Source organism: Pseudoliparis swirei, chromosome 18, assembly GCF_029220125.1.
Source record: "Pseudoliparis swirei isolate HS2019 ecotype Mariana Trench chromosome 18, NWPU_hadal_v1, whole genome shotgun sequence".
In the NCBI taxonomy this organism is placed as follows: Eukaryota; Metazoa; Chordata; class Actinopteri; order Perciformes; family Liparidae; genus Pseudoliparis; species Pseudoliparis swirei.
In genome coordinates this window covers 12,181,732-12,200,674 of record NC_079405.1, presented here as the reverse complement: position 1 = coordinate 12,200,674, position 18,943 = coordinate 12,181,732, and the positions used below count along the sequence as shown (strand labels likewise).

At 43.1% G+C, this 18,943-nt stretch overlaps 3 protein-coding genes across 5 annotated transcripts; 1 reads left to right on the top strand and 2 right to left on the bottom strand.

Annotated features, from left to right (window-relative positions):
* The first annotated feature begins 815 nt into the window (after positions 1–815).
* On the top strand, positions 816–3,443 carry cplane2 (ciliogenesis and planar polarity effector 2). The gene is made up of 5 exons (XM_056437492.1): positions 816–1,044; positions 1,482–1,634; positions 1,736–1,860; positions 2,013–2,152; positions 2,258–3,443. Exons 1-5 carry the CDS (start codon positions 897–899, stop codon positions 2,478–2,480), a joined length of 789 nt encoding a protein of 262 aa, XP_056293467.1. The 5' UTR covers positions 816–896; the 3' UTR covers positions 2,481–3,443.
* An 83-nt stretch (positions 3,444–3,526) lies between these two features.
* si:ch73-15b2.5 (rho guanine nucleotide exchange factor 19) lies at positions 3,527–7,235 on the bottom strand. Its single transcript, XM_056436682.1, has 12 exons — positions 6,924–7,235; positions 6,684–6,833; positions 6,542–6,606; positions 6,153–6,436; positions 5,122–5,282; positions 4,899–5,051; positions 4,660–4,789; positions 4,471–4,545; positions 4,292–4,384; positions 4,054–4,199; positions 3,742–3,906; positions 3,527–3,643 (listed from the first exon to the last, which is right to left on the bottom strand). Exons 1-12 carry the CDS (start codon positions 7,157–7,159, stop codon positions 3,598–3,600), a joined length of 1,704 nt encoding a protein of 567 aa, XP_056292657.1. The 5' UTR covers positions 7,160–7,235; the 3' UTR covers positions 3,527–3,597.
* A 1,177-nt stretch (positions 7,236–8,412) lies between these two features.
* Positions 8,413–18,658, bottom strand: ddi2 (DNA-damage inducible protein 2). Of its 3 annotated transcripts, none has more exons than XM_056438056.1 (10): positions 18,589–18,654; positions 18,263–18,434; positions 17,172–17,301; positions 16,478–16,765; positions 16,268–16,394; positions 15,895–16,022; positions 15,392–15,520; positions 14,769–14,872; positions 14,415–14,607; positions 8,413–10,879 (listed from the first exon to the last, which is right to left on the bottom strand). In XM_056438056.1, the coding sequence occupies exons 2-10, from the start codon at positions 18,398–18,400 to the stop codon at positions 9,438–9,440; spliced, it is 2,679 nt and encodes an 892-aa protein (XP_056294031.1). In that variant the 5' UTR covers positions 18,401–18,434; positions 18,589–18,654; the 3' UTR covers positions 8,413–9,437. The 3 variants fall into 3 exon arrangements, with proteins under 3 accessions (XP_056294031.1, XP_056294030.1, XP_056294032.1); XM_056438057.1 differs by adding an exon at positions 11,201–11,249 and having other exon boundaries at positions 10,839–10,879; positions 18,263–18,658; XM_056438055.1 differs by having other exon boundaries at positions 18,263–18,658.
* Between the last annotated feature and the right edge of the window lie 285 nt (positions 18,659–18,943).

The window sequence follows — 18,943 nt, the reverse complement described above, 5'->3', positions numbered from 1 at the left end:
AAGGACATTTCTAAGTGACCCCAAACTTTTGAACGGTAGTGTATATATATATATATATATATATATCCACAATTATTTTTGTACATAGTTCCTTGTATGCGTAGGCATACATGGCCAATAAAGCTGATTCTGATCTTCTCAATCCTTGTGCAACTGAGAGAAGATTCAGTCACAAATACTTTTTCTTACCAATGCAAACCACCATCGAGTGTGGACCTCATATGTGACCGTGGCGATGGGGAGCTCTGTGGTCCAGACTCAGTCAGAGCTCACACGCGATATTTCTTTATGTCTAATATTTCCTCCTTGCCTTTAACGTTTCAACGCTGGAGTTGAGCGCCCTCTGGTGGTGGACGGAGAGAACCGATGCAGCATTCAAGTCCTACCGGCAAAATGCCTTTCCAGAACACTTGAACTTTTAACATTGCAAATTCTGTATACAAACGGATAATATATTATACACGTGTTAGCATGATGTCACAATTGGGGGCAAACAGCGGCGGATGGCACATCAACCTGTAAATCGTTGTTGAAAATAACTTCAACTCATTTAAGATCTTGACTGAAATTGTATCATTACATCTTCTAGAATTCTTTGAGGCTTATTATCGAAAGTGATATTGCTTCTTTAATGCAGGCGTTTTGTTTTTGTCTAAAAACGACAGTTTAGTGCCAGAAAAGAGACGTAATTGGCGACTTTCTGAAGAACCTGAACCACGTCCCAAATTACAACCCCTACCCGGAAGTGACGTAGCATATTCCTGTTAGGTTCCGGTCCATGAGACGTGTGGTCGTCAAGGGATCTTTTAGTTTACGGAAGTTGTTATAAGCTGCACTGCGATGCTTAAAATGCTATTTGGCGACACCAGTTGTTATTAAAGCTCTTCTTATCTGTGATGCTCGCTTCCGGCAGAGCTAACGGTAACAACATGGCGCGCGTCGCTCCTTCCTGCGGCTCAATCGTAGTCGCTGACTGGCATCAATGTAAAGACAGCAAAGAATATTTCAGCAAAATTCTTCACAAGAAGAGACGAAAAAACTTTGGTAGGCTATGACAAATAATCGGTTACATTTTTGTTTAATCGCAATGGATTTTCAAATGCAGCGCAACAGGGTTTAATTATACAACAAAGTATTACAGGACATTGGTTCTACAGCACATGTTTGAGACCTTCACATGCTGCCACTTAACATTTATTAACACGAGACGTTTATTCAAATGTCATCATTTGAGTGGCTGGTAGATACATGTCCATAAAGTAAACAGGGACAGTATTTTAAGACATGTTTTTTTATTTATCATTATGACCTCTAGAAGTAGGCAGAGTCTGTAGCATTTGTAAACACAATATTGTGGCTAAACTAATGTCATAACGTGTAGTAATTCTTAATAATAATGTATTACACACCTGACTGAAAGGGTTTTACCGTTTTACTTTTCTGAACAATCACCATGAATTCACTAACTTCTGGTTGTACAGGCCTCTTGGAGTCTCCAGTGATGCCCCCACACGTAGCTGTGGACACAGTTCACTATAAGATCTTCCTCTCTGGCAAGAGTGGAGTTGGGAAAACTGCTCTTGCTGCACGTCTGGCAGGCCTGACTATTCCTAACTTGCACTATGAAACCACAGGTAGGTCCAGAATGAATGTGACAAGTTGTTTTTAGAGTAAATTACACAATTAAAGGATAATGAGATCACACACATATTCATCCAATTCATCTTTCATCAAGGTATTGAAACAACGGTGGTGTATTGGCCCGTGAAGTTGAGAGAGAATGGGAGAGTGCTTTTCTTCCGCCTGCAGCTGTGGGACTGTGGGGAGAACACCTTGCGTAGATTTGACCATTTGCTTCCTGTATGTATATGAAAGTGTTTTCACGCGACACATTGAATCGAGTTATAATGGAAACAGAAAAGGACTACGCTCACATGATTGCAGATCAAAATGAATACCCTAACGCCATCTCACAAACGTTTAGTAAAAACACTGTTCCCTGTGTCTTCCAGGCCTGTAAGGAGCAGGTAGACGCCGTCCTTTTTCTATTCTCCTTCACCGACAGAACATCCTTCGACGATCTGTCAAATCAAATTGCGAAATGGACCGGGACATCTGTGCGGCATGTCGTGAAATTGGTGATTGGCACCAAGTATCCTCTGAATGTTGACTTCATGAAACAGTTTCAATCAAGGGCTTACTTTATAACTACTATATCAATCCAGAGATGATCATTTGTCCTTAATGTTTCCTTAAGATTTGACCTTTTCATGCACTGCGATGTGCCGGAGAGAGACGTGAGGGACTTCCAGGAGACGTGGAACTTAAGAGTGCTGCGTGTGGGCGGGGAGGTCAGTGATGGGCTGGGTGACGTAGCCCCACTTCTCAACTGCCTGGCGGAGAACCTGTGGCATCAGGACTGTGTTACAGCTGGATCAGCCAACCATCAATCACAGCAGGAGACAGGGACTCTACATTAAGGGGGTATAACATCAGCACATCTGGAGCCTGACAACCCACAAACTGTGAAATAAGACAAGTCAGTTATTTTGGGCTGCTGAGACCAGACATGTGTTCAACTAACCATTCAGGATTAGTTCCTCTTCCTATGTCATATGCAGGCTCATTAGATTATACTGCCCTCCAGCCGAGTATCTATTGCCATGCATTAGGAATGCAATAGGTGTGCCATATTTTTCTCACAAGCCAATTACAGTAGACTTGTCTTTTGGGAAGGAGGGGGGGAATGAATACAGGTATAGTCAGACAGTATTAGACAACTCCGTTTTTAACATTAAAGCATGTAAACATAATCTAGTACAAAACCAAAATCTGAATATGAGCACAATTTCCCCTTAAATACTGACCATGATTTGTTAGTTGAAGTGACCTGGGGTCTGGGAAAGGTCAACACATACACTGGGAATGTTTCAACATTTTTTGGGATGAGGAATGAAGCTGCTGTTGAGTTTAAATAGATTGTCCTCCAATGCTGTAATTACATAAGTGTATCTTAATATACATAACAATGTGTTGTATCAATATCATCATACAAGACCAGATATTGTCTGGGACTGTTGGTTATATTAATGTGATAAAGCTAGGATAATGTGCAATTGGCTTGTAAAAAGTCATCTTCCCAGTTTGTTCATGGGTTCCTCTTAATGTCGTCTAAAAGCACCAACATGTAGTCAAAACATTGTTGGCTGAGATATAAGAGGTATTAAATATGTCAGTGTTCTACATTAAGATCAGGGGCTGCTTAAGTTCTCTTGTAAATATCTTTATTTAGTTGAGGCGTTCGTTTGTTGCCTTAGGATGACGGACGAGGTCAAATGTTTTTTTATTAAGAATTATTTATTTAAAAAAGGGCACATTGTTCATATGGTCATTTTAATACAAGAAACCATCCCAATATAAAAATAAAAAAGATCATCCCTTTACATGTGCATCTGTGACATTCCGTGCATGTTGAAATCCTAATTGTGTTGTGTGGTGCTCTAGAGTGCTATCAGCAAAATGATTAAGTGCAGTCAAGTTTATATCAATCTTAAAACGAACAAGTACAACAATAACAAACACAGAATCATTTCTCCATCACCGTTTAGAAGACAGCGCCTTCATCCACTTCTCTTTATCCGAGCTGCAAAAAAGGGACAAGAATCCCAGCGATGAACGGCTGCTTAAGGAGACACATTATCATGGAAAAGGTAGAGACATATAGAAGACGTCCACTTGTACCTTGTGTGTGCGACAAGTATCATGGCGGTCGGTTGTCCGGTGTGACTCTGCGAGAGATGCAACAGGAAGGAGTCGGCGGGTAGACCCAGGGCCTCAGTATTCAGACGCTCAACGTGCACGTGTGAGGCCAATGCAGCGTGATCCAGAACTGTGAACCTCGGAGCCCTGACATGTTGCAGCGAGAGAAAACAGTGGGGTTTAGAAAAAGGGAAAACAACAATGCCAGGATTAAGTGCACAGGAAAATAGGACGTGTGGTGTTAAGAATTCAAATTGGTAGTGAATTGCCTATTTTGCAATCTGGTTCAAACACCTTTTGGAGGAGATGATCAAAAGGTCGTTGAAGAGGTGGAGGTGGACGCTGATGAAGGACAGTCTTGAGTAAGAGGCCTCCACACTCAGCTGCCTCATGGGACCCTGGTGCACCAGGAAACGCCCACTCACAACCAGAGGGACCGCCTGGAGGGAGAAGGAGGCAGACTTATTCTGTTATGTAACCTGCGGATGGCCTATAAATTATGTTTCAATAAAATAAAATGCACACTTGTCACCTTAACTTTGCCGAAGTCCAGCAGCATTTCCAGGCTGACCAGTTCCTCAATTTGTTTAATTTTTCGGATCCCCATGTCACACGCTGTCACTATCTGTCAGAGCACACCGTACCCTTTAATTATTCATTGTCGATTTAGATTTTTACATTTTTTATGTTCAGCTTTTGAAACTACGTCACCTCGTGGATTGCTTCTATTGCCTTTTTAAGATTTAAAACAGAGTCCGAATCTGGCTCAGTGAGTTTCAGGATGCTCTGAAATGAAAGAAAAACCCAACAGAAGCCTTTACTGGACTTTGGTTAACGGGTCATACAAGTTAAAACTATACATACATTTAGATAAATGCAATTCAAATATCAGATGCCTACCTCGAGGATAAGTTTAATACGAGTGATTCTCTGAAAGGGAAGGACGAGGAACGACTTCAGGCTCTGTCTTTGACACATTGGGTCACTCTCAAGCTTCTTGATTGAATACAGAAAGTCTCTGTTATGCTCCCTTGAACAAAACAAATGAAAGATATGATTGAATAATTGAAAAAAAAAGAAAGGTGGGTGTGGTGGAGTAAGCCACCAGCAGTGTTATCAAGTACAGAACAGAGACTTACAGCAGCTGGTTGACGAGAGTCTCTTGGTACATCATGTTGGTCACATATGGCACATAGAGGCGGTGAAACCTGGAGCCGTGCTGCAGCACGACGTCTTCGACCCGAGATATTAACACACACTCTCCCAGTCGGATTTCCAGATCAATCAGAAACCTAGCAGAGACAGCATACACACTCAAAGCCAGTCGAACCAGAGGAGGTAGAGGTACGTAAGAGCCCTCACTTCTCACTGGCTGCCATCACGTGATGAATGTTGGAAAACAAAATGTGATGCTCCGTTGGATTCAGGGTCCGTTGCAGTGCCTTCGACGCATAGAAATGATTGACAGCAACTCCGAGGCTATTCAGGTAAGACACTTCAGAGCTGATCAACTCAAACATAGACTACAGAGGAGGAAACGAGAGAACAAGAATTAAGGATTTAGTTATTATTCAACTTTCTGTCACACTGAACCTTACAGAGCATTATAAATAGTGACTGAGACTGATGGTTCTGTTTCTTATCGTCAGCACGTAACCTGAAAAAGTAAAACTGACTATTCTACCAACAGGTATTGCCTGTGTTGTCAAAGGGTATTATGCTTGCTCATAAACCTCCCATTGTTAAAAATGCAACAGTCCCCATGCAGCTAATGGACTCGCTGTTTATGAGCCTTTAAACAGGAAGAGGAATGGGTGCAGAGGGCGTACGCACCAGATAAGAACTGAGGTGAAAAAATATATTAGGAGATGCACTTAAGTCTTTTCCTGGGATTTGTTGACAATAAGAATACACAAACACCACTCATCCTGTACAGCCTATCTATACTGCATTTCAAAACCAACACGCTAAATGTTAATGCTAAACCCGTAGCCTAAGTTGCATGCAAAATGTAATTATGTAAAAGTTGAACAGTTACATAATTTTTTTTTCTGATGTCCATATGCTTAATTTGAGCATATATAAAAAAGGACACTAAAATTGTTAAATGCCGTTTGTTGATTATAAGCATGGTTAACCAACAGTTACATGCCGACTGAAAATATCTGGGGAGGTTTTAACCATGAACGACAAAATAAAGCTGCATGACAGCCGAGAGCGTGACCTTTCATGCTGTTATGAGGAGTCGTGTCACAAGGCCAGTCATTTTTCTACACTTCTGTCTTGTTCATTCTTCTATAATCCTATTTGTAATGTTAAGTTAGAGGAGACTGCTCTAGAAAACAACATACTGATTATAATGTGTAAAACTTGAAGTATAGTGCTTTGCACACCTCCTGAAGGCGAATCTCTCTGGCGGTCAAGCTGCCGAGCAGACCGGATCCCTTCACCTCCGCTAGATCTTGCCAAAGGGTGAATGGAGTCACCCGGACAGGGTGGGGTAGAGGTGAGGCCGGAGTCTCTTCCCGAGGGGTTAATGGAGGGGATGTGGCGTCGGAGGCGCACGGAGCAGCGAGTTGGCAGTGTTGGCGCGTGATCAGTTCAGACACAAAGCTCTTGTTCAGTCGGTGCAGATCGTCTCTCACCGCCTGCAGAGAGTAGTCCTGATACAACGGGACTGCAGAGCCAAGGAAGACATGTAGACACCGATTTACATTCCGGTCATTGTTTTACACTTTTCAGTGACTGGCAACATGGCCCGAAGTAAAAAAGGAAAACTTACAGATATTAATGAACTTTGACTGGAATGATGATGTCTGTTCTTCCACCTCAGCCGACTCTGCTGCCCTGCGTTTATTGAGCAGTCCACATTTAGTTCAGTGTGAAAGATTAGAGCGTGCGTTAAGGTTTAGAGCCTCGCTTACCCATCTGGACTTCTATCCGGATCACCTAATGGAGACAACATTTGATTGTCCTCAAGTCTCGGCACTGAGAACAGCTTGGGCAGTCTTCTCACATCCAGAGTACGCATTAGAGCTACTGACCGGAGAGCTGAAGATATGTCTATGGGAGGACTAAAAAAAAGGTAAAATATATGTAATCGGCATTATCCTACAGACTAAATGACGTACTGACGCTTTCTAGAGGCGCCATGTGCTCCTTACCTGTAATCCTCAATCTGGCTCAGGGGCTCACTGCTCTGCCCGAGGCCTCCACCGTCCTGAGCGTTGTTAGATTCCAGAGACAACCCTGAAGAAAGAGCCTCTTTTGTCCTCATGGTTTGTATCTTTGAAATCAAATTATTTACTGGGTGATTATCTCCAAAGTAGGAGTGTTGATTAGTGAGGATGCTGCTGCTCAAACATTGTCCGTTTTCATCGGGGCCGCCCAATTGAGCCATAACGCTTTAGCCTGGAGCTGCTCTCTCACACAAGGCTAACACTCTTTATTTAAAAACCCTCACCGAGTTGAGTAAAAGTTGACGTGTGATCTACTGAAGCGCCCTTCTTTTGCCTCAGAGCCCCACCCGTATGCAGTCTGAGCGTCACTAGCAGCAATCACAAAGTGGAACCAGGTGTGGCTTTCTTTTTCAAGCTTCTGGCAATCTGCTCCCCCCCCCCCCCCCCCCCCCCATGTCAGTAGAAACTAAATCAAATGATATGAATGGTGACTTGTTGTCTTCTATGGTGGCAAATGTGATATTTGGGGGTTTTCAGACGGTTGGTTGAACAAAACAAGAAATGTGTCAATTTCCCCTCGGGCTATGGGAAATTCAGATAGGGAGCCAAGGAAAAATATCTTTGGCAACACCATTTTCCCACAATGCACAGCACAAAGGAAATGAAAGAGCTTCTCACAGTTGGGGTAAATAATGTGTTGGGATGGTGGGTTGTGAACTTCGTGATTAATGTGGAAACATATTTTCCTTTGAAGTTAGATAGTCAGTGACAGTCACAGTTTGACAAGCATTAGGCCCTGAGCCCTCAGGGACCGACTGACGTCACCCGTTAGGTGGTTGAGTGTGACAGGCTGTACGGTTGACATGGTGTAACTATGAATGGGACACCACTTTGCTTCAACATATCACATTACCATGACAACGTACTGCAAATATGATGTACAATTGTGGGTATTTATTTTATACTTTTTACTCCCTATGAACTTCTTTCAGGCTCTTTCCTCACAAGATGAGGTCACTTCAAATAATCGATTTAAATGTTTTTGTCAAAACAGCTTTAATGACAAAATTAAATATCTGGTGAATAAATATCCTGATTTCATTTGTTTTTATGTTCCATCTTCAAGCCTTAATGTTGTTCTGCAAATGTAATATACCAGGCTGAACAGCCATGTGCCGTCCTCTTTGTTTGTCTTCATTGTTCCACGGGTTACCTGTGTTTAAATTTACGTTCCTTTAGGCAAAGTCTGCATCAGATGCAGACTCATTGAAAAGGGTTCATAAACAGTTTAAACACTCAACGACTTCACACCCTCACACACTTAGCGGGAGTGCCCCAAATTCTGGAGATTGTGAGTGTGCCTTAGTGAAAGTGTGTTTGTTCCCTGCTGTACCAACTTGGTCGAGTTGGGCACATTGTCTGCGTATGGAAAGAAAGATTTACTGAGAAAAAGTTAAACAATAAAATCACAGTGTACAAATACTAGTTCCATTTTATTTGCAATTTAAAATGTCATACAAGATAAAAGTAGATAATTCAATCGCCTGAACATTGTTGGTTTATGATTCAAATAAAGCCATTCAAATCCTTGATATATGACATGACAATATTTTAACATTACAAAATGAAAATGGATGAATTTAAAAGGTATGAACACACACTGATGCTTTGACACAAAATAAAAAGGACTTTCTGAACAGGAGCTACAAACAGTTTTGTAACTACACATTGAAAACCTTTCCAACTGTGGAAAATAATACATACAGTACAATAAACTTCATGTAATACATATTTAATTGAAAAATGCCATCTCTGAACATACGTCAACAAACACCCTTGTGGCTCCATTGATATTTTCGTGTGATTAAGGGGAAACACTAGTTGTAAAGGTAGCCCTTCTAAACTTGCAGTTCCCACGCTTTAGCTTTTTACTCATTGTGAAAAAGGGCGACACACATAAAAATCAACATGGGGCTTTAATCATCAGCAAATTGCTTTAAATATCCATATTTGGACTGAATGATCCACAGCTCACCGTGGTAACTCGGGACTATTGAGTAGAACTAACACTACTCCACTTTGAGAGGTTTTTATTGATGCTCCACAACTTAAGAGTTTTATGACACATATTAACGGTGAAATTATAGTAATGTTCAACGGCTAAATAATCAATCATACATTGGGCATTTAATAATGTGTCAACGTTGGACGACAAAATAAGAAGAAATCAATCTACCATACCAAATCTCTAAAAACCAATGAGATGGGTGGCCACCCAAAACATCTGCATGCAAACACACCTCACACATCTGCAATATCCAGAAACGTATTCATCACCAGTTGTCCTTTTTGCTCTTGGATATTCTGCACGACAAACCAAGAGACGGCATTTCCCTGCGTTTATACGTGCGCCCTGCGAAGCGGGGACTGAACCATCGGGTTCAGTAACCAGGTATAAAGAAGACGGATGCCGAGTTGGGAGGCTGCGGACGCGTGCGACTAGTGACGAGTCTTGGTGGGCACGGTGATACTGCGGGCCAGGAGTGCCAGCAGAGCGAGCTCCACGACCCCGTGCGCCTGCTCCAGCGCCTCTGCAGCCGCCCTGGCAGAAAACCCCGCGGCCTGGATCCTCTGGATGTGCTCAGCTGGAAATTGTCCTATAAAGAGATGTGGAGAAGGGAGGAGAGAGGCTGGAGATGGAGGCGGAGCTGGAGATGGAAGCGGGGGAGCCTGAGCGAGTGGAGTGGGAGAGGGGGGGGAGGCGCTCGAGACTTCCTCACGCGAGCCCACTGCCAGAGACGGGGGGCCGAGGAGAGTGTCCTCGGTTTGCAGGCCAGGAGTGTCCGGGGTGTTTGTGCCGTCGGCGACTCCTCTCCCCTGCTGTCCCTCGGGGGGTTCCCTGAACTCCAGGTCCCGTGCAGGATCAGGAGGAACCTCTGGCTCACGGCGGCTGATGTTATTCACGGCATCTCCCCTCCTCTTGACAGAGCCGTCGGGACACCGCGGCGGGCCGTGTCCCTCCGCGGTCTCGGCTGCATCCGGGCCAGAAAGGTCAGCCACAAGACATTTAGATGGCCCCTCGGCAGACACAGCAGCAGCATGGTGGGCTTTGGCATCGTTTGGTTCACCGGCTGAGATGGCAGTAGAGGGGTGGAGCTGGATGTTTTCGCGCATGGGGGTCCGTGGCTCGGGGGTCGCTTCCTTTGTCTCCTGATCGAATGGATGTGAGGGGGAGCAGGCGGTGCTGTGGTTTTGGGACGGAGCTCGGTTGTTGGATGCCAGCAGCTCGTGAAGTTCCACCAGAGCGGCTGCCAACGACGGGACGCTGTCGGAGGGGGAGCAGTGCTCTCCTTCAGGCTGGTCCCTCTGAGAGGACGGCACGCCCTGGGAGGCCGCGGGGGACTCCATTTCAACCGAGGTCGGCCGGCTAACAACACTCAGACGGGCTTCTGTGGCAGCAGCCGTGTTCGACTCGGTGGCCTCCTGCTCCATGGGTTGAATGGGGGAAAGTTCCTCAGGGCGGGGGAGCGTGGGGCTGTTCATCACCTCATCTGAGTCAGCATTCCCCTCTGTGTGGCCAGGCTGGACCTCACTCCCCGGATACTCGAATACTGTCGGGTCCGCAGGTGGGGTACATGTACGGAGGACATCTGGTAGGGGAGTGGGTACAGGGGGCACTTTGGAGTCAGTATGAACAGACAGAGGGGGAGGGTGGAGCTGATTAGGTGCAACTCCTGCATCCTCTGCTGAGGAAGAAGGCTGAGGAAGGCCAGGTCGATCAGGGCACATCTCTGGTGCCGAGGCCTGCTCCATGGCGGCCGGGTGGGGCGGGCCAGAGGAAGGGCTGTGGGAGGTGGAGGTGGGTGAGGACGTCTGGCCTAAGGTTCTGGGTAATGTAAATGGTGGGGGCTGCGGTGAGGTAGTTTGTCCATCTGCAGTGTCTATTGTAAGAGAAAATAGAACGGGGAGTGAAACAGTGTGTGAACCCCCTGGGAGCATCACTTTGGATAATATACATTTAAGGAAACAACCCAAAACACAAATGTCGGTAACCGTTGTAATTCATGAATACCTGGTGTGTGCATTTGCATAGTGTATGAGTGGGCTACTTGATCCTATGTTCAACAGTTCAGACTAAATATATGAACACTTAGAAACAAAAGTACATCAATTAAACAATCCAGCAGCAAAACAACAGCAAATTAAAAGATGTAAATAGCAATGGACTTAGCACTTGCAATGGATTTGTGAATTTGCAGTACCTGGTTGGTAGGTCTCTCTCCAGCTGTCTCCAAATGCATCAGTGCTGTCCTGCTCAGGGGTTAGGGCGCACACCACACACATCATGCAGAGGGACGGAGAGAGTTAGCAGTCACACAGAGAGCATGCGCCAACCTACAAGCCTTCACACACACAGATGTGAGAAGTGTCATCCCAAAACAACGTGAGCCTGATGTCCTGATGGAGAGGTCACAGTGTAATCACAGAAATTGTCACTGAACCTCAGAAAACCCAATTGAGGTCACGTCAGAATGACATTGATCAAAATCCCGAAACAATGACAATCAAAACTAGACCTGAATTAACTCAACAACGGAGTGATGCCTCTTCTTCTCTAGCGGAGGATTGCCTCGCTCCCCAATATGTCTGCTATAACAACGAGTCGCAACTAATTCATTGCAACTTTATTGCTGCTGCTGCCTTATGTTTTGATTCCATTTGCTATGTGCACCCGTTACTGGACAATGGAAACAACAACACATGGATTATTTGCAATAGCAGTAGTGGTAATGCAAGCTGTGATCAGCATTAAAGGGAAACACTTGTATGATTATGTTTTGACAAAGTTACACACCAACTAGTGGTAAAGGTGCAATTTTCTGCCGACAGTCAACCTGGGACAGAAGCTTCTACACGCATGTAGGAGAGGGAGAGAAACTCCTGTCGCCGAAAGGAACCAGAAACTCATCAAGAATGTCGGCTATGTGTTGATCCAGTGAAATAAATACCCGATAGACCACAAAACTGCACATGGATGCATAAATCCTCTACAAATCCAATACTGCCATGAAGCTGAACTCATTTATTTGCCACATTGGCCAAAATGGACTTGTCCACTCTCCAGATATGGTGGGATAGTAGGAATAGATACAAAGGTATCAACGGAATGACGGGTCAACACATGGTATATTTGATCATATGTCCCGTATGCACAGAGGAGATGACAACAAACAGCTACAGTCAACCACCATGGGCATTTCTTCATGCTGTAGGATGTAATGTGACATCATTCTTATTCTTGAACCTCATACAGAATACTAGAAACAGTGTTTTCTTTCCTTTGAACAATGTAATGCGATTCTGTAGAGATGCTGATATCTTACAGATTTACTGTGTGAAATAGTCCTGCTCGCACAAATCTCCACCTCAAATCAAAGTGCTGTTTTTTCGCAACGCGCTAGTTGAGCTATTGAGTTTGCAGGCACCTGGTCAAACTTTAACGCACACGCCTCTGGAACGACTTATTGAAACATCTGTCATGTTGTAGAACCTATTGATAATGAATTGAACAAACAGTTGTTTTTGTTTTTTTTCCTCGAGACTTTTTTTTGCCTTAGGCGCTTCGGATTTGTCATAGGCTCTGTGAATTAGGCGCCACTTCTGATTAATGGAAAACATACTTTTACTTGGAGGTGACACTAATCAATGAAAATTTTGAATCATTTTACTGTATTACTGATAAAACTTGATCATGAGAGTTGCACCAACTGTCTGCCTTACTCTTCACGAACTGCAACTGAACAGAACCAGAACTTCTACTATATTCTGTTTTGAGGTATGATTAAAGAAAAAACATACCATGAGCATATTGCTGTTGTACTAGCGGCATGAGGGAACATTTATTGGTTTTGAGCTGCAAAATCTGTATTTTTGGTCGACGATCACGATCACTGATCATTTATATCTGATCCGACGAGCACGTTTATCACCGATCTGTGTTGATTGGAAGCATTCTTGTTATTGTATACATTATTGCTAAGTGTATGATTTGAAAATATATTACTTAAAGCAACTCATTTATTAAAATTACCTTAAATAAATTTAATTTCTTTAAACTTTTATCACTAAATCTCTAAAAACTTAAAATAAAGAAACAAAATCACTTCGATTATTTATTGTATGATTTGTGTGATTTGTCGGTTGAAAACGGATGTTGTTCAAAAGGTTCACGTGGTTCTCAAAACTCGGACGGGTAAAATTAATGTGTGACGCTAAATCCTTCCGTCACACCTGCGGTCCGCCTCGCGCGCTCCTCGTAGAACGCGTTGACTGTGAACTGCAGACAACAATCAGACATGTGGGTTGCGGGACGCTGCTCGGTGACGGGGACGGGACTCGTGCTTCTCTCACTTCCTTCCCCCTCCTCTCTCACGGTTTTGCCCCTTGCCTCACTGAGCCCCCCCCCCACGCTCTCACACACAGGCCAGCTCTTTATTTTTCGTCATCTCTCTTTCTTCTCTGGAGTTAATGTCGGGTAGCAAAACCAGTCATTCAGCAAATACCGACCGCTTATAAGTGGGCTAAGTCTAGAACAAGTTTGTTTAAAACAAAAAATAAAAATTAAAAAATAATAAATAACAATTTTTCATTGGCGGGCATGGTTGATGAAAAATTTACTCGCACTGTGTCTAATTTTAGGCGCAAAATGCGACCATTTGGTCGCAGTCTGGAGCCCTGCACCTCCATTTCTACTGGCACTCGCGGTCCATTTCACTTTGTCTCTGTCGGTGCCTTCAAGTGCTTTTTCTCACACCTTCAGATATCCGTCTGCACTGTTGGCTCACACAGAATCTGGCAAAGTGTGACAGTCCATGCTGAACTTGGTGCTTCAGTGTTTTCACCAAAGTTCCTCTTAATATTTGCATTTAAAAACAAAGTAAACGACAACATCACAGCCACAAAGAGCAGCTCAAAACTAGGCAAAGGCATACAGAAGACTGTTCTGTGGTATGTCTGCTAATTATAAACTATTATTTCAGTGAACTATCATAAGAAGATAATGGTTGCTAAAATTGTGTTAATTAAATAACCATTGCATGGAAATAGTTTATAATTATCATAATAATAATGTGCCTTTCACACAATCCAAAGCCACTCTACATACATAAAACAAGCCAAAAACAAACCAAATCATGTGTTTCCCTTTAAGCACAAGAAGCCTGATTTTAGCCAAGAACTAATTTATCTTTTTGCTTATATTTTACTGACAGACATCTCTCAATTTCCAGACCTCATCTGATTTTAAAGCATATTTAATTTGCTGAGGTGATGACATTTAATGATCATGTGACGGAAATTTCAGATGACTGCATAAATGGGGTTGAGAGTAAGAAGCGTAAAGTGGCGCATGCAAATATTCTTCTGACTGAGCTGAAACCCAACAGGCTGAAGTGCAGAGATGAGGCCGTTTCTTACCACTTTCCTGTATTGACCTCTGAAGTGCCTCTGCCAGTTCTCTGTCTGCTTGCTCATCTGGGGGCGCGTCTTCACGCCCCTCGGTTCCGTATGCTAGTCGGGCACACTCGGGCAGCTCGGACTCAGGCAGGAAGCGAGTCTCTGTGCCTGTGGTGCCTATTAGAACCAAGTTCTTCTTCAGGTCGATCGAACACTACAAGAAATTCAGGACAAATAATGCTTACAGAAGTTCTTCAACGGTCTTGTATATTCAGTATACAAAGAACAGAAAATGGAAACCTCCAATTTGTAATTAATTCCAATACTGTGCTGCCCACACTGATCATAAAAATAGAGATTAAATGGGGCTCAAACCTGATGTCTCTTTAGCATATCCAGGCCAAGCAGCATGTCCATTGGCTGGTCCTCCAAGATGGAGAAAGAACACGGAAGGAAGTCCCCCTCTATCTGGACCTGAGCTACATGAGGACAGCGAGACAACTCCATTTAAACTACACTTGAAATGTCATGCAGAGACTTAAATAGATGACGATATAAGATCATTATTTCTTAGTCTCGCAGTGGAGAAATGTACAGGCCTAAAGCAGCATGGGGGAAAGAGCAAACAAGACGTAGTAAAAAAGAAAACAACCTCAAAACAAAGATTAGAAATAAGCAATAAAAACAAAACAGTAATCAAAATAGAAATATAAAATGGAGGCAAAGGATACAATCGAGGGGAAATGATTCTACCCAGAATCACACAATCTCTGGCTCATTTTATATCTCTGTGTGTCGTATTAAAACGGTACATCGAATGGTGAGCGAGTTTGTGGATATCTGCAAGAATTTACTTGAATGTCTTTATTTGAGTTTTTAAGCTGTATCGGCAATCAGCAAAAACTGAAAGATCATACCGTAATATTTTGCTGGGGAGTCCAGCATTAAAATAGTTCTGCAAAAAATTCTAAAATACTTCAAGAAAACCCAACACTCACCCAAATGAACTCTGCCAATGATCTTCTGGGTGCCCACTCCTTTGGCAATTCCGGCCCAGCGTCGGTCCACCAGCCGCATGATGTTACAGCGCTCGGCGCACGCTTGGCTCATGATCGTCATCTGGGCGCCTAAAAATAAGGAATGTCAGGGCTCTACAAAATGATTATTTCTATCAATAAGCCTGCTCAATGAAGAGGGGAATACGAGGGTATATAAATTCAGGTAGTACAATTAGTGCGTCATATTTCTGTTTGGATCCGAGACAAACTAGTCTTGTAAAGATCGCAAGGGGAATGAGAGCCCAGATACAAGCGGCTGACATGCAGGCCTAAGGGAATCAGTCTATTCTTCAGTCAATGCAAATACTGATGCAATTAATCTAATTTATCTGTTAAGCAACATACAAAAAAACTAAACCATAAGATATCACACCAACATTTAAGTACCATACTTGTTTATGGCCAGAAACCGTTAAACTATTTTAGGATTCAATGCTCATTACCTGAGTCAACAAAAGCTTTCACAGGGTGCCCATTGACTTTGCAGTTAATGTAGAGCATAACCACCTGCCCGAAGCTTTCTGGGGCCTCTTCCATTGCAATGGTCATGTTTTCTTCCACATTGTGCTGCCTGAAATGTGCACAAATTCATGGTTAAGAGACATTACATTTGAAAAAGAACGATAACATGCTGCCTCACTGTCGTGAGTAATCTGCTTTCTTATATTTTATCTGCAAATAGCACATTTAAATTCATGAACATTTTCGATATCACTATATTACAAACAATTACATAATATCTGGTTACGGAAGTAACTGGTTTTGTGTTATCAATATTCAGAAGTGGTGAAAAAAATCGATAGTCTTTCACCATACCGTATGTCCTCCTCAATCTTTGCTTGGGCATCCAAATCAAAAGGATCAGCAGTCAGAAGTCTGATCCTCTCCTGCTCTCGCTTGGCTCGATCCTGCTGTTGCTCCAGCAGCACTTTGGTGAAACGCTCTGAGAAAATAGACAGATCAAATAATGTGACTGCTCCCATCTTGAGGTAAAACACAAAAACCGTGGCCTGCAACATCACTAACCCAAGTCTCCGCTAAGCAGGGCATCAGCAAGTGGCGGGTTTCGCTCCTTGAGGAGTGAAAGCTCATGTGGATTGGATAATAGCATCTGCTGAAGTAAAGCAGGGTCATCCAGCCCCTGAGGAGAGGAGCCACGAAAGGCCATTGGCGTTGAAGGTTGTGCAGCACGCTGTGGCTGCTGTTGGGGCTGTGTCTGTGGTGGTGAAGTCTGTTGCTGCATTATGGAACCACGTTGACTCGAAGAAGAGGTACCGGGGATTGTGATGGAACGAAAGTCAATATGGGGCAGACCTGAGGAGCACACAGGATAAATGGTGAGAGATTAGCATTTTGCAGGGACAAAGACTCACTAAATAGATGATGCATTCATCTTTTAGATATTATTAATAGTGTTGTCTTGTGTTCCTAGATGACTTAACCTACTGTCCTCATAATTATGATGCTGGTCTGCTGGTTGCTGACTAGAATAATTGGCAGGAATAACAAGTTGGGAGAATGTAATTGGATGTGAAACAACATCCTAAATACCAGCAGTTTTGTTTTTGTTTGTCTCAAAGTCAAATCCCAACCCATCACCTGTCTGATTGTGCAAAAACATCACACCACCTTCATATTCAGTAATTTGCATCTTAAATTGGACTTGGAAACGTATCTAAATGAATAGCTTTTAAATCATTTCAAAGAACATGCGTGTTACCTGGAAAAGCTTGTTGAGTTGGTGGTGGCCTTCTGTCAGCTTGGCTGAGGACCACCACGTCTCCATCCTTAACACCATAGTTCCCCAAGGCACGAGTTTGGTCTTTTAGGGTCTGTTCTACATATGTGATCTGTTCATGGAGAAATACAACATTTAATTTGACATCATGACACAGATTCGCATCTGTTATATTTTATGTGGATATTGAATTGTAGTATACACTTCTGAACGAGTTAAGCATACCTAACATAGACGAGATATTTCATGAGCTCAAATTGTACAGTTGTTACAAAATGTTACAGTCGTTAGGGGGCACTTGACTTTGCAATATCTAGTGTTCAGTAAGTACTATTTATGTGTGGCCTATAGTTTCAATTGCGAGCCAATTCAGTGGTCTACATGACAAAAACAACTAACTTAAATCCCACAACTAAAAGGCTATATTACTGTTATGGTATCAATGTATTTGTTTCAGGTGAATTTATGACCCACACTTTGCTCAATCTATGAACGTGTTATGTTACAATTATTGCATTCACACACCCCATAATCAATCACTGTTCAACTCGGTGGGATTCGTTGGGGTAAAACTTCTTTAAGAAGATAATTTCATCACACAGAGGCAATTTGACGAGGTGAAGGGATTAGTGTATGTTACAAGTGCAAGTGTGTTTTATTTAAAAAATGTGTGCATGGGTGTTGAAGGAAACATTAACGTCAAGGGACGACAGACACACAATGTGGCTCGATAAAGCAATAAGAAAACCAGCTAACTTTAGTAAACTTCGTGTGGTCCTTAGCCTCAACATTTGTCCTCGATCTTTGAATTAACCGCTAGTCTAACGGGCAGCTTCATCATTCGTTAGATTTTTGGATCAATGATGGCCAGTTTAAGTATTCCCAGCAAACCAACTGTTTGTAACCGATAATACTCGCTGGCAGCACAAGACAGCCACACTGCCTGCTGGTTGATAAACAGAGTTTCACAATAACGAGTCCAGCAAAACAGCAAAAGTCCGATTCATGCTAGCAAGTCAGCGAGCTAGCCGTTAGCTAGGTTAGCTCTCTGGCTACAGCTAGCCGGGTCTTACCTGGATTTCTCCAGCTGGGATTCCTGATTCTAGCTCACAAAGTGCGATAAAGTCTCTCAGCTCCAGCTCTGGAGATACATCGAGGGCGAAGGTGGTTTCTGGGCGATCCTTCGGCTCGCAGAAAACAGTGACCAGCATCGTTTTGTTGGGTCAGGATCACTTGACAAACCCGCTGCAACAGAATGCGGTTTGTGTGGTTCCTTGTTTCTCAGGGGAGAACCAGGTATTATTTAGATTTTCTCTGTTGTAATACGTGTTTCAGTGCAGAAAGAGCCAACAGGGAAACTGATATTACACCTTGAAGACAGTGACTGCTTTCCACTTACTGGTTTAACGTCTGGTGTGTCAGTTTCTCTTTTAACAACTCAACAACATTAAGTATCGCTCAGTTGTGCCGCATTTCACCCAGCTTGTTTTTCGACATGTCGCAATACAGAAATTGCAGTCGTGAGTAGTTTCTTCTTCTAATAAACCGCAAGCCAGAGTTCTACTACCGCCACCTACCGGATCCTTGGGAAATGACACACACTCAAAACTAGTCTTTTACTTTCCTACAAGTTGTGGATTGTTGATATACAATACTCAATGAAGGCCTTATGTTCGCTGTAGCCGACCTAACGAAACGACGGTCTAGAGAAGAAACAAAAATTACACTAAAAGTAAATTACACCAGCAAACCAT

Excerpts from the sequence above, each read along its gene's own strand:
- cplane2 (XM_056437492.1), top strand. The coding sequence starts at position 897 with ATGCTCGCTTCCGGCAGAGCTAACGGTAACAACATGGCGCGCGTCGCT. Across the intron at positions 1,045-1,481 it reads GAAGAGACGAAAAAACTTTG|GCCTCTTGGAGTCTCCAGTG; the intron begins GTAGGCTATGAC and ends CTGGTTGTACAG. Across the intron at positions 1,861-2,012 it reads GATTTGACCATTTGCTTCCT|GCCTGTAAGGAGCAGGTAGA; the intron begins GTATGTATATGA and ends TGTGTCTTCCAG.
- si:ch73-15b2.5 (XM_056436682.1), bottom strand. The coding sequence starts at position 7,159 with ATGGCTCAATTGGGCGGCCCCGATGAAAACGGACAATGTTTGAGCAGC. Across the intron at positions 6,607-6,683 it reads CCGGATAGAAGTCCAGATGG|GGCAGCAGAGTCGGCTGAGG; the intron begins GTAAGCGAGGCT and ends CAATAAACGCAG. Across the intron at positions 4,546-4,659 it reads GTATTAAACTTATCCTCGAG|AGCATCCTGAAACTCACTGA; the intron begins GTAGGCATCTGA and ends CTTTCATTTCAG.
- ddi2 (XM_056438055.1), bottom strand. The coding sequence starts at position 18,400 with ATGCTGGTCACTGTTTTCTGCGAGCCGAAGGATCGCCCAGAAACCACC. Across the intron at positions 16,766-17,171 it reads AACTCAACAAGCTTTTCCAG|GTCTGCCCCATATTGACTTT; the intron begins GTAACACGCATG and ends TGTGCTCCTCAG. Across the intron at positions 15,521-15,894 it reads GAAAGCTTTTGTTGACTCAG|GCGCCCAGATGACGATCATG; the intron begins GTAATGAGCATT and ends CCTTATTTTTAG.